The sequence below is a fragment of the Carassius auratus genome, chromosome 30, assembly GCF_003368295.1.
Source record: "Carassius auratus strain Wakin chromosome 30, ASM336829v1, whole genome shotgun sequence".
In the NCBI taxonomy this organism is placed as follows: domain Eukaryota; kingdom Metazoa; phylum Chordata; class Actinopteri; order Cypriniformes; family Cyprinidae; genus Carassius; species Carassius auratus.
Genome location: NC_039272.1, coordinates 15137572 through 15152007, shown reverse-complemented (window position 1 = coordinate 15152007; position 14436 = coordinate 15137572). Strand labels below are relative to the sequence as shown.

The window sequence follows — 14436 nt, the reverse complement described above, 5'->3', positions numbered from 1 at the left end:
TACATGACAAGTCTGAAGCTATTCAGGAGGAAGGAGGGTGTTGAAATGGCGAGAATGCCAGGGAGCTCTGCAGGGATCACTCTCCACCGCCTGTGGTATGAACAAGTGTAATGAGTGACTGAAGATTTATGGCACAGTATAAAGTTTGTCAACATGTTCACATTTCAGTGTTACATGCACAGCATAAATGTGTGAACGTATCAGTTATTTACATATAAAGATTTGTAGTTCTTGATTTATTTAACTTATACATTTATTATTCTTTTTGGCAAGGTTTCACTTAGTATACTGTACATCTTAAGTATGTTAGGAAGTTAAAAAAAAATCTATCAAAAAATGAAAGCAATCACACTTGTTTTTGCCAAAGATTGTTTCTGCCAGTTTTAATAACATTATATGAAGTAATATGAAGACTGACTGTTAGCTTATGACTCTTTTACTCACTTCCTACAGCCCTATCCTACTAAAAGCTATGCTGAGAATGTGCAGGGCTCAGGGCTACACTCATTTGCCCTGCTATTAAAATTTAGGCAAATGTTATGCTAGTGTTGATGTCAGTTTCTGCATGAAAGAAGCCATAAAAAGTGTCACATATATTTCTGGGGGATGTATGTTAAGGTGATTACTATTCTCAACATAAGAAAAAGAAAAATTCAGTCATATAACGAAATATCAAAGTGGTAATATGGTGTGAATATTTATTGCACACGTATTTTCTGCAAAACATTTCACAAATGTTTGTGAAAATGGTTTACAATGATTGAATAAGAGATATGCTGTTGAGGTATTTGTACACTATGTTGTCAGCCGTTATTGGAACATAGTTAATGTGATGATTTACACATGTGCTTAGAACCTTGAGACTAATTGGTTACGAGTCATTGTCAGCAAAACATGGTCAACATCTCCAGGTCTCTTTGTTGTTAAATACAGTGTACTTAAAAATATTTAAAGGCAAAATATGTATGATTTTTTTTAATTAAAATATCCCAAAACCACTTGAGTACTAACATTATCTCAAATGTTTCGAAGAATGTTTAAATCCAGAGGAAAAAGCAGTTTTAACTAGTGACACGGACCGTGTCCACAGTGTCGTTGGGTCGCTTATCAATGATGTCATAACCCCTAAATTTTGTTTTGTAGAAAGCATATGGAAACTCCAAAGGCGCTTTAATATGTTGTGCGATTTAATAGACAGGTGATGACTGCACAGAGTAGCATTTTAAAAGAACTTTCAAATGTATCTAGTATGATAAAACAGCACTGCTTTTTCCCCACATACACACGACCAGATGAGTGGAAGTGGTCAGCTTTGGTGTAATAAAAGTTCTGCTGCTTTCGAGGCGTGTGTCATGCTCATTCAGCAGCCTCGTTTCACTTAGACAGCTTTCAGCCTGCTTCATTCTACTACACTAATAAATAATTAGCTCATCCTTGAACATGATTTCTGCATGAAATTTCGATATCTATTTCTATAACAATACCCTTTTTTTTCTTTACAAACACTCATCTTGAAGTCAAAAAAAAAAAATCCATTATGCAGTGCTGATGCTTCTGCATAGTGATGACAAAGCCAAACTGTTCTACATATGTCTCCTTGACGTTTACATAAAATAAGAACTAATCCAGGTGTCTAAGCCAGTTTTGGTTCATGCTGACTGGTGTATCATAATACATCTGTTGACACTGCATGCTTCTTTTGAATGGGGGTTTAATGTCATCAGAATGAATCAGTTACATCAATAAAATTGATTTAGCAAAAAAAAGTATCAAATGTATCTAAACTTTACATTCATCTAATCTTCACAAACAACACAGTGAAACACAAGTACAAAATGTATGTTCTGGACAAAAAATATCATATGCAGTACAGTAAGTCATTCCATCTTCAGAATGATTGTCAGTGCCAAGTGTTTCAACTGATCAATTGCTTGACTTCCATTTGTGCCATATTAGACATTAGCTAGCCATATTTAGCTTCTGCTTGGCAAGCAGAACAAATCAAATATAAGGCGGTATGGGCAAGCCCTGGAGACTGTTCAAGAGGCAGATGTGCTCAGGATTGTGGTGAGAACATTATTGACAGCTCTACTGTTTGCCATTTAATGTAACAGATACACTTACAGTAGGTGATAATTAGATAAAAATTGAGAAATTGATGACTATCAAATATATTTGCATGCAATTTTTTTCAGTATTACTAAATGAAAAGTGTTTTCATATATATTTATGGCAATACTATTTTGCTAATTAAATTAGAGGAAAACAGAAAAAGGTCATATGAATTTTAAATATATTGCAGGGCTGCTGGAAAAACATCACTAGAGGGAAGGAAAAAGGTAAATAATATGTTATGTTAGTAATAACTGAACAGCCATTTCACATTTCTAGTTCATGGGCTGTTATTTTTGAAAAGTAGTATTGCAAATGAATTGCCAATATGGAAAAAAAGTGTACAGTAATGAGGCTGTCTTGTAAATAAGAAATGAAAAAAAAAATGATCATCTCTTCTCTGCAGTAAGCCGCCACCATGAGTACAGACGCGGAGATGGCCGTTTATGGCAAGGCTGCAATTTACCTCCGTAAGCCTGAGAAGGAGAGAATCGAGGCTCAGAACAAACCATTTGATGCCAAAGCTGCTTGCTATGTGGTTGATGATAAAGAGCTGTACGTCAAGGGAACGATCAAGAGCAGAGACGGTGGCAAAGTCACTGTCATTGTGAATGACACTAAAGAGGTGAAATTTCATGAAAAATCTTGCATATTTAATTTTACATATTTGTTTGGTCTATCTAATTTAATGGATCAAATTTAAAGGAGAGAGTTGCAAAGGAGGATGACGTCCACCCAATGAATCCTCCCAAGTTTGACAAGATTGAGGACATGGCCATGATGACCCATCTCAATGAACCCTCTGTGCTGTATAACCTCAAAGAGCGTTATGCCGCATGGATGATCTACGTAAGTTCTGGAGCAAAGTAAAACAGCTTTTAAATTCATTTTGTCAGTGTTGTTGCAATCTGAACACTTCTCTGCTCATTTCAGACTTACTCTGGGCTTTTTTGCGCTACTGTGAACCCCTACAAGTGGCTCCCAGTGTATGATGCAGAAGTGGTGGCTGCCTACAGAGGCAAGAAGCGTATGGAGGCCCCACCCCACATCTTCTCTGTCTCTGACAACGCCTATCAGGCCATGCTGACTGGTAAGATCTGATTTATGTGATCTGAATTATTTCTAAGTTGATTTTGGTATGTCAAATTCACATTCAAATATATTTTTCTTAAAAAATCGCTGAAACATTATTACTTTTCATTTGCAGACAGAGAGAACCAGTCTGTCCTGATTACGTATGTATCTAGCCTACTCTACTGTTTGAGATGTTGAGAATGGTTATATTTTGCTCTGGTGGAACTTGTACATTACTTATCATCATTTCTCTTCTATTAAACCAGTGGAGAATCTGGTGCTGGAAAGACTGTGAACACCAAACGTGTCATCCAGTACTTTGCCACAGTTGCAGTTCATGGTGACAAGAAGAAAGAGCAGACTCCTGGCAAAATGCAGGTAAGAGATACAAAAATTATTCATAAGATATAAGATAGTTTTACAATAATCTCACTCAATATATGATATGTGAGTTTGTGAAATGTCTACAAACAGTTCAGAAATGAAAAAGAAAATAACTGAAACCCCTTCAAACATCAAACAGGGCTCTCTTGAGGATCAGATCATTGCTGCTAACCCTCTGCTTGAGGCTTATGGTAATGCCAAGACTGTGAGAAATGACAACTCCTCTCGTTTTGTAAGTCGAGCTATTTTTATATTCAAACATAATTTAGAAATATTTAGCTTAGATTTGTTGAGTATTTTTGTTGTTGTTTTATTAATACAGTACAGCAACTCAAATGTTAATTTTATTTTAAACAGGGTAAATTCATCAGAATTCATTTCGGCACATCAGGAAAACTGGCTAGTGCTGATATTGAGACATGTAGGTGGACATGATCTTATTTATCCATCCTCCACATTTGTCTGTCATGCTTCAGATGATTGTGACACAAGTACATTCTCTCAACAGATCTGCTGGAGAAGTCTAGAGTGACATTCCAGCTTCCAGATGAGAGAGGCTACCACATCTTCTACCAGATGATGACCAACCATAAGCCTGAGCTGATCGGTAGATATACATATTTGATTTAATATTTACTATTTTGCACAAAAAATATTGTACAAGTCTATGTAATAAATGCTCTGTGTATTTTACAGAAATGACGCTCATCACCACCAACCCTTATGACTTCCCCATGTGCAGTCAGGGTCAGATCACAGTGGCAAGCATTGATGATAAAGAGGAGCTGGTTGCTACTGATGTGAGTCAATGCTGTTTTAAATAATAAACTCAATGTAAACATGGCTAATCATAGAGCTTGTTCTTTTTTTCTGACATTTCCAGACTGCTATTGACATTCTGGGCTTCAGTGCTGAGGAGAAGATGGGCATCTACAAGTTCACTGGAGCTGTGCTTCATCATGGTAACATGAAGTTCAAGCAGAAGCAGCGTGAGGAGCAGGCTGAGCCTGATGGCACAGAGGGTGAGACTAAATAGTATTAATGTATCTGATTACATGCAGTGTTTGATTTGAGAGATCCATGTTTCTATTTTCATAAACAGATAATGTAAATAATAAAGGTTATTTTTTATTATTAATATTGCAGAGGCTGACAAAATCTCCTACCTTCTGGGTTTGAACTCTGCTGATATGCTGAAGGCTTTGTGCTACCCCAGAGTAAAAGTCGGTAACGAGTTTGTGACCAAAGGCCAAACAGTACCACAGGTGTGTGTAGTAAATTATGAAAATAACATATCTCCATCAGATTCATGATTGAATATAGCAAATCAAAAAGTTTTTAATAAAAATTCACTCTATTCTTACAGGTTTACAACTCTGTTAGCGCCTTGTGCAAATCTATCTATGAGAGGATGTTCTTGTGGATGGTCGTTCGTATCAACCAGATGTTGGACACAAAACAACAAAGAAATTTCTTCATTGGTGTGCTGGATATCGCTGGCTTTGAGATTTTTGATGTAAGAATGTTTTATGTTTATCTGTCTTTATGGAAAATAGAGTCACATTCAGCCGCTAGTAAATGATCCTGTTTCTTTCGCCAGTTCAACAGCATGGAACAGCTGTGCATCAACTTCACCAACGAGAAACTGCAACAGTTTTTCAACCACCACATGTTTGTGCTGGAACAAGAGGAGTACAAGAAGGAGGGCATTGTTTGGGAATTCATTGACTTTGGCATGGACTTGGCTGCTTGCATTGAGCTCATTGAGAAGGTTTTTACTGGTTTATGAACTTATTAATTTCCATTTTCCATTTTCAAAAGTATACATTTTTAATAATAAGCAACATTCTTTTATAAACAGCCCATGGGTATCTTCTCCATTCTTGAAGAGGAGTGCATGTTCCCCAAGGCTACAGACACTTCCTTCAAGAACAAGCTGTATGATCAGCATCTTGGCAAGTGCAATGCTTTCCAGAAACCAAAGCCTGCCAAAGGCAAGGCTGAGGCCCACTTCTCCCTGGTCCACTACGCTGGAACTGTGGACTACAACATTTCTGGCTGGTTGGACAAGAACAAGGATCCACTGAACGAGTCTGTTGTGCAGCTTTACCAGAAGTCTTCTGTCAAACTGCTGGCTACTCTCTACCCACCTGTTGTTGAGGGTAATAAAACATTTAAGTGTTAATTAAACTGTGCTAATTTAATTATCCAAACACTGATTTAATTTTGCACTTTCTTCTGGTTATTACATAATGTGTTTTCCTTTGTCTCTTCATCTGCATAGAGACTGGTGGTGGAAAGAAGGGAGGCAAGAAGAAGGGTGGTTCCATGCAGACTGTGTCTTCACAGTTTAGAGTACGTCTTTGTTTAAATCCAAATTTGAATAATGATGCAGTGAAAGCAATGACTGTACATCAGTTTGCTTGACTCTACATCAGAGAAATTATATATCAACAAGTCAGTCAATGTGCCTAATAAGTAAGCTGTAACTTTTCATGATTAACCAGGAGAACTTGGGCAAGCTCATGACCAACTTGAGGAGCACTCACCCTCACTTTGTGCGCTGTCTGATTCCCAATGAGTCCAAGATCCCAGGTAAAGTAATAAAAGGACCTCAGATATTCTGTCATTAATACAGTATTTTATGTCTTTTACTAATTTACCAAGCTCAAGATCTGAACTGTCCTTTATAGGTCTCATGGAGAACCACCTGGTTATCCACCAGCTGAGGTGTAACGGTGTGCTGGAGGGCATCAGAATCTGCAGAAAGGGCTTCCCCAGCAGAATCCTCTATGGTGACTTCAAGCAGAGGTAGCAGGGGCCACATGGAAAACAACATTTACTGTACAAAGCTCTTAATTAGAGGAAATTAAGCATTTTGATTAACCTTCAACAGATACAAGGTGCTGAATGCCAGTGTAATCCCAGAGGGACAGTTTATTGACAACAAGAAAGCTTCTGAGAAACTCCTGGGATCCATCGACGTTGATCACGACCAGTACAGATTTGGACACACAAAGGTTCATATTCTACTTTACAGCATTTAAAAAATGTAATAACTTATTGTATGAGGTAATTCTGTTTAAATCACTGTCATTTATTATATATTAAGGTGTTCTTCAAAGCTGGTCTTCTGGGTACTCTTGAGGAGATGCGTGATGAGAAACTGGCTGCTCTGGTCACAATGACTCAGGCTGTCTGCCGTGGTTATCTGATGAGGAGAGAGTTTGTGAAGATGATGGAGAGGAGGTGAGGAATGTCATGAAAGGAACAAAACCTCTGATTCTTATATTTATCTATTTCAGTTAGTATAAACCTTTTATCAGTGGAACTATTTATACCAATGATTCCTTCCCCACATTACTTCAGAATGTCAATGAATGATCAATAAGATTTGTTCCTCTCTATGGCAAAAAAATTATTTTGGAAAATATGTAAGATTTACTTATATTTACAACAACCATCAGAAAAAAAAAAAAACATGTATCAATGTACCGTTACCTATATTTTGAATTAAACATTGCATTGTGTTGTGATTTACAGTTAAAGAAAATGTCTGAAAACTAAATGTATAATATCTTGATAGAAATGTACCTTTTCTGTTTTTATAAAAAAAAAAAAAAAAATTATACCTCTAAGACGTGTAGGAAGTATTGTGTTGACAAGTATAAAAATAAGTCCATTCACCAGTTACTAATTATCTAAATGATTTAATTAGGGATGCAATTTACACCATCCAATACAACGTCCGCTCTTTCATGAACGTCAAACACTGGCCATGGATGAAGGTTTACTACAAGATTAAGCCTCTGCTGAAGAGTGCTGAGACTGAGAAGGAGCTGGCAACCATGAAAGAGGACTTTGTAAAATGCAAAGAAGATCTTGCCAAGGCAGAGGCCAAAAAGAAGGAGCTTGAAGAGAAGATGGTGGCACTGCTGCAGGAGAAAAATGATCTGCAGCTGCAAGTAGCATCTGTGAGTTTACCTAATTTAATTAACTGAAATATATCGCCATTAAAATTGAACAAAGTGGTTTCCAAAGAAATAACAATCTATTTTCCTAACAGGAATCTGAGAATCTGTCAGATGCTGAGGAGAGATGTGAGGGTCTGATCAAGAGCAAAATCCAGCTTGAAGCTAAACTCAAAGAGACAACTGAGAGACTGGAAGATGAGGAAGAAATCAATGCTGAACTGACAGCCAAGAAGAGGAAGCTGGAGGATGAGTGCTCTGAGCTGAAGAAAGACATTGATGACCTGGAGCTCACCTTGGCAAAAGTGGAAAAGGAGAAACATGCCACTGAGAACAAGGTTGGAGATTTTGTTGGTTTAAAATTAGATTAATAATTTTATATTATGATATGGTATATTAAATTAGCTCATTTAAAAAAAAAAAAAAAAAAAACCAGGTCAAAAACTTGACTGAGGAAATGGCAGCTCAGGACGAGAGCATTGGCAAACTTACGAAGGAGAAGAAAGCCCTCCAAGAGGCACATCAGCAGACCCTGGATGATCTCCAGGCAGAAGAGGACAAAGTCAACACCCTGACCAAATCCAAGACAAAGCTTGAGCAGCAAGTTGATGATGTGAGTCGTAATAATTAGGTTATACTTTGAATATATAATTTTGTATTTTTCATACCATGAGTAGAAGTAGTGGCTAAATATTAAATACATTATATTCATAAGGTGTATAAGTTGTCACATGTTAAAATGAATCAAATAATAATGGTGCTAATAATTAATCCACTTAATTAACATAATACCAACATCAAATTGCTTAGCTGGAAGGTTCCCTTGAACAAGAGAAGAAGCTCCGCATGGACCTTGAGAGAGCAAAGAGAAAGCTTGAAGGAGACCTGAAATTAGCCCAAGAGTCCATCATGGACCTCGAGAATGACAAGCAACAATCTGATGAGAAGCTGAAGAAGTAGGACGTTTTTGTAAACTCTTAGAAAAATAATGGTTATAATTTATTTAAAATCATTAATTGTTCCCCTTTTACACATAGAAAAGACTTTGAAACAAGCCAGCTGCTCAGCAAGATTGAAGATGAACAATCTCTGGGTGCTCAACTCCAGAAGAAGATCAAGGAGCTTCAGGTATTTTCTTTTTCTTTTTGCTGTTAAAGGCAATGGTAAAATAAAGGCTAATAAGGTTTTATTAATACCACTGTAGGCTCGCATTGAGGAACTGGAGGAAGAGATTGAGGCTGAGCGTGCTGCTCGTGCCAAGGTTGAGAAGCAGAGAGCTGATCTCTCCAGGGAACTTGAGGAGATCAGTGAGAGGCTTGAGGAGGCTGGAGGAGCCACTGCTGCTCAGATCGAGATGAATAAGAAGCGTGAAGCTGAATTCCAGAAGCTGCGTCGTGATCTTGAAGAGTCCACCCTCCAGCATGAAGCTACGGCTGCTGCCCTCCGTAAGAAGCAGGCAGACAGTGTGGCCGAGCTGGGAGAGCAAATCGACAACCTCCAGCGTGTCAAGCAGAAGCTTGAGAAAGAGAAGAGTGAATTCAAAATGGAGATCGATGATCTCTCCAGCAACATGGAGGCTGTTGCCAAAGCAAAGGTTTGACAATAGGTTCTTTTCAAGGAAATACATCAAATAAGGTTAAGATTCTTAAGAAACTAATGATCTTGTGGTTTACAGGCCAATCTTGAGAAGATTTGCCGCACCCTTGAGGACCAACTAAGTGAAATTAAGTCCAAGAATGACGAGAACCTTCGCCAGATAAACGACCTCAGTGCTCAAAGAGCAAGACTTCAAACTGAAAATGGTAACAATGGAAACAAAATCTCAAAATTCCAAATATACATATAAATGATAATTACAATTATAGTGGCAACATGTATTATTTATATACACTAAAACGATAATGTTGGCTTATGCAACTCCTCTTAGAGGGTTTTAAGCATGTCGTGGTTTAGTGTAATACAGTTAAACAGAAACCAGACTGACAGCAGTGCACCAAAATGAGTGCAAGTAGTCCAATTAGTTTATTCACTGTTGAGAACTGCCAATATGCAATAGAAAAACATTGCTTCTTCCATTCATTAACATAGATATATACAGCAATTCTTATATCTTACCAATATTTTGTAAATGTAAATCTTTAAAGGTGAGTTTGGCCGTCAACTGGAGGAGAAAGAGGCTCTGGTTTCTCAGCTCACCAGAGGCAAACAAGCTTTCACTCAGCAAATTGAGGAGCTTAAGAGGCAGATTGAAGAGGAGGTTAAGGTAATAGCATCGACACAAACATCATTTCCACTTACTATGCATCAAAGCTAATATTATGTAACTTTGTCTCCTAGGCTAAGAATGCACTGGCCCATGCTGTGCAATCAGCCCGTCATGACTGCGACCTGCTCCGTGAGCAGTTTGAGGAAGAGCAGGAGGCAAAGGCTGAGCTGCAGAGGGGAATGTCAAAGGCCAACAGTGAAGTTGCACAGTGGAGAACCAAATATGAAACTGACGCCATCCAGCGCACTGAGGAGCTTGAAGAGTCCAAGTATGAACATCACAAGAGCTGATGACTATGTGTTCATATGGAAAAGTCTTTCATGTTAAAACTGGTGTTTATAAATGCATTGTAGGAAGAAGTTGGCTCAGCGTCTGCAAGAGGCAGAAGAACAAATTGAGGCTGTGAACTCCAAATGTGCCTCTCTGGAGAAGACCAAACAGAGACTCCAGGGTGAAGTGGAGGACCTCATGATTGATGTGGAGAGAGCCAATTCTTTGGCTGCCAACCTTGACAAGAAGCAGAGGAACTTTGACAAGGTTAAAAGCAAAACAAAAAAGTCATCCTTTAATAAGATATTATTTTCAAAAAAGTTGTGTGGGCGTTATTTCAGCATGCTGTAAGTTGAACATATCTGATCTTAATATGAATAAATACCTCCATTGAAGGTCCTGGCAGAATGGAAGCAGAAATATGAAGAAGGCCAGGCAGAGCTGGAAGGTGCCCAGAAAGAGGCTCGTTCACTCAGCACTGAGCTGTTCAAGATGAAAAACTCCTATGAGGAGTCTTTAGATCAGCTGGAGACCCTCAAGAGAGAGAACAAGAATCTGCAGCGTAAGACTGAAACATTAAAAAGTAAATATATATGATAAATCAATGCTAATAATGATAAAGATTATATTTTTCCTTTCTACAGAGGAGATTTCAGATCTGACAGAGCAGCTGGGTGAGACTGGTAAGAGCATCCATGAGCTGGAAAAATCTAAGAAAGCAGTGGAGACTGAAAAGGCAGAGATTCAGACCGCCCTGGAGGAGGCTGAAGTGAGTATCTGGAGTTGAATATGAAATTCTGGCAGGGAACCATAATACTGTGTTATTAATTCATATTTTTGTTCTAAAATTTAAATATTGTGTTTTTTTCATAGGGCACCCTGGAGCATGAGGAGTCCAAGATTCTTCGTGTCCAGCTTGAGCTTAACCAGGTCAAGGGGGAGATTGACAGGAAGCTTGCAGAGAAGGATGAGGAGATGGAGCAGATCAAGAGGAACAGCCAGAGAGTCATTGAATCCATGCAGAGCACTCTGGACTCTGAGGTCAGGAGCAGGAATGATGCCCTGAGAATCAAGAAGAAGATGGAGGGAGACCTTAATGAGATGGAGATTCAGCTGAGCCATGCCAATCGCCAGGCTTCTGAGGCCCAGAAACAGCTCAGGAACGTTCAGGGACAACTCAAGGTATATGACTTCTCTTTGGTTTATGGGTTCAGTAACATGATTGTATAATCTAAGCTATGTAAAGTAAAGGCAAACAGAAAGTATATCAAAAGCTTAATGTAATTGTTATGTTCAGGATGCCCAACTGCACCTTGACGATGCTCTGAGAGGACAGGAAGACATGAAGGAGCAGGTGGCAATGGTGGAGCGCAGAAACACTCTGATGCAAGCTGAGATTGAGGAGCTGAGAGCTGCTCTGGAGCAGACAGAGAGAGGCCGCAAAGTGGCTGAACAAGAGCTGGTGGACGCCAGTGAGCGTGTTGGGCTGCTGCACTCTCAGGTAACAGCATTATGTATTTTACAAAGAAATTAATTCTACAATGAAAATAAGGAAATTGAGAGCCTCATTTAAAATGTTCATACTGTTGCTTTACATGTTATAGAACACAAGTCTCCTGAACACCAAGAAGAAGCTTGAGACTGACCTTGTCCAGATCCAGAGTGAAGTTGATGACACTGTACAGGAAGCCAGAAACGCAGAGGAGAAGGCCAAGAAGGCCATCACTGATGTGAGAAACAGTAGCTGCCTAATGATTCACAAAACACTTGTATGCTTAAAAATGTCAAACTAATATTTATCTATATCACTGCAAAAGGCTGCAATGATGGCAGAGGAACTCAAGAAGGAGCAGGACACCAGTGCTCACCTTGAGAGGATGAAGAAGAATCTGGAGGTGACAGTGAAGGACCTGCAGCACCGTCTGGATGAGGCTGAGAATCTGGCCATGAAGGGAGGAAAGAAACAACTCCAGAAACTGGAGTCCAGAGTAAGACTGCCTTCATTCTGATGTTCTACTTTATCCTAATATTTATAGTCTTGATGTGGACATTATCCAGTGTCTAAGCATGTCTAAACATTAAGGTCCGTGAGCTTGAGGCTGAAGTTGAAGCAGAGCAGAGACGTGGAGCTGATGCTGTTAAAGGTGTCCGCAAATATGAGAGGAGAGTCAAGGAGCTCACCTACCAGGTACTTATAAAAAAAACTTCAGGTCACATTAATCTGATTATCTTTTTGTCTAATGTACATGTATTATCTGCAGACTGAGGAGGATAAGAAGAACCTCAACAGACTGCAGGATCTGGTTGACAAGCTTCAACTGAAGGTCAAGGCTTACAAGAGGCAGTCTGAAGAAGCTGTGAGTACCTCTTTTAAGAACTAGAAACACCTTCTTAACATTTGAGACCTTCTGCTGCTGATATAATTGTGTGTGGATTTGCAGGAGGAACAAGCCAATACTCACCTTTCCAAGTTGAGGAAGGCACAGCATGAGTTGGAGGAGGCTGAGGAGCGTGCAGACATTGCTGAGTCTCAGGTCAACAAGCTCAGAGCCAAGAGCCGTGATGCTGGAAAGGTAATTTCTTTTTCTGATGCATATTTTTTTCAAACTTAACTACCTCATGTATTCTCTTTTATACTAATCATGTATTTGCTCACTCTTTTTTTTCCAAGGGCAAAGAGGCAGCTGAGTGAAAACTTAACATACCATGTGCATCTCTGAAACCGTAAAAATTAATAAACTTTCAAATTCAGCAGCTTATTTTTCTTGTCATTTTTGTTGATTTATTTATTGACTCACGATTGTTTATGATTTGTTATTACTGAAGTAATCATCATGATAAACCATAAAGACAATCAAGTAGTTTATGAAATGGGCTCAATAGTAAGAACTTTGATTTTTCAAATTTATCAAATACATGTCAAAATCAAAACTACAACTTCTGGCAAATCAATGTATTTTAAACATAATTCCATTGAACTTTATGAATTTAATAATATTATATACATTATATAATATATATGCAGTTTGTAAAGACACTGATATGTCAACAAGATTAGCGTAAAAGAATAATTAAAGCATTCATTTACAAAAACTAAACAACTTTTTTTTTTATATTAAAACCATAGACATTGTCGATTGTCCAGTACCAGTTAGTAATATTATTTGTACAGTTCTACTTTTTTTTTCATCTTTGCAGAAAGATGTTAGTTTAATTACACCACAATATAGATTAGCACACATGGCAGAATTGTATTTTTATTGTTACAGTTAATACTGAGCATTGTAATTATGAAGAAATAAACTAAATATCTGCCTACTTCTTAATACACTACCTATCCTAATGCAAACATCCACATTTCAAAATGCACTTTTGTAATGTTACAAAATATCTCAAATTAAGGATTTTAATGCCTTTTGTCGGAGACTATAGTAAATTTTTTAAATACATTTAAAGGCCTGCACTAATATACAGTCTAGTCATGAAACTCTATATGGCGCTTGGCTGACTGGTTCATGCTGCATTTGCAGCCAATGAGGTTACTAACTTGCATTTATATTGCTGGCTAGCATTCACTAGAGATTCCTACAGTGCACTTTTTTTTAGCTTCTCTGAAACCTTCCACCTTTCCCAGCTCCACCTGTATAGATCTGCTGTGAGTCGTCTTATATGTTATTCGTGTTGCAGCAGTATGTCTTAAATACTCAAGGCAACGCATCACCATAGCATTTTTTTTTTTTTTTTGTGATTACATTTTATATTCATTTAAAATTTATGATTATATACTATTATAGGCGGTCTGTCAAAAGTTTGGTATAATTTTTTATAATATGGTCATTTTGTGCTAATTATTAATTTGTGACAATAAAGTGATATGATTTGATTTGATAACTGTTGAAAACTTTGCTTCTTACTGCTTTTGTGGAAACCAAGAATGTCCCATTTCAGTGTTAGAACAGCACATTTCTTCAAAAGACAACGAGTTTGCAAGCATGATGTAAACACCATAAATTAAACATTCTCATAATCCAGTGCTCACTTATGCTTCAGTAACTCACATTCATTTACTTCAATCACAGCCTTTTGAACTTTCCATGCCTTCATTACATCTCACCTGGATTATTGCAACTCTCTATATCATGGTGCTTATTCCACTCTGTGGAAATTAAATTAAATTATAATGGCTTCCACTTTATCAGAGTTTTAATCCAGTCTCAAAACTCATTTGTTTGTCTCTGCGTTTAACATGTAATTTTATCTCGTTTTATTGTCTCTAATTGGTTAGTGATATTGTGTTTCTTATTATGTGTATTTGTATTGTAATTATTGTACAGCACTTTGGTCGGCCTGTGGGCGTTA

General features: G+C 37.9%; 1 protein-coding gene across 2 annotated transcripts; it reads left to right on the top strand.

The window, feature by feature from the left end:
- The first annotated feature begins 2302 nt into the window (after positions 1–2302).
- On the top strand, positions 2303–12831 carry LOC113049350 (myosin heavy chain, fast skeletal muscle-like). 2 transcript variants are annotated; one of them, XM_026211627.1, is made up of 40 exons: positions 2303–2339; positions 2519–2737; positions 2818–2961; positions 3046–3202; positions 3320–3347; positions 3453–3564; positions 3710–3802; positions 3928–3991; positions 4079–4177; positions 4267–4370; positions 4454–4592; positions 4717–4835; positions 4937–5086; positions 5171–5341; positions 5432–5732; positions 5855–5925; positions 6078–6165; positions 6264–6381; positions 6467–6590; positions 6683–6819; positions 7289–7544; positions 7637–7879; positions 7978–8154; positions 8352–8497; positions 8579–8669; positions 8746–9135; positions 9217–9343; positions 9686–9804; positions 9879–10075; positions 10161–10344; positions 10474–10639; positions 10722–10846; positions 10951–11259; positions 11375–11578; positions 11682–11807; positions 11895–12065; positions 12161–12265; positions 12339–12434; positions 12519–12650; positions 12749–12769. In XM_026211627.1, the coding sequence occupies exons 2-40, from the start codon at positions 2531–2533 to the stop codon at positions 12767–12769; spliced, it is 5811 nt and encodes a 1936-aa protein (XP_026067412.1). In that variant the 5' UTR covers positions 2303–2339; positions 2519–2530. The 2 variants fall into 2 exon arrangements, with proteins under 2 accessions (XP_026067412.1, XP_026067411.1); XM_026211626.1 differs by lacking the exon at positions 2303–2339 and having other exon boundaries at positions 2531–2737; positions 12749–12831.
- The last annotated feature ends 1605 nt before the right edge of the window (positions 12832–14436 follow it).

Coding starts and splice junctions, on each gene's coding strand:
- LOC113049350 (XM_026211626.1), top strand. CDS start 2,531: ATGAGTACAGACGCGGAGATGGCCGTTTATGGCAAGGCTGCAATTTAC. Junction 4,178..4,266: donor CCATAAGCCTGAGCTGATCG/GTAGATATACAT, acceptor TGTATTTTACAG/AAATGACGCTCATCACCACC. Junction 4,593..4,716: donor TGAGCCTGATGGCACAGAGG/GTGAGACTAAAT, acceptor TTAATATTGCAG/AGGCTGACAAAATCTCCTAC.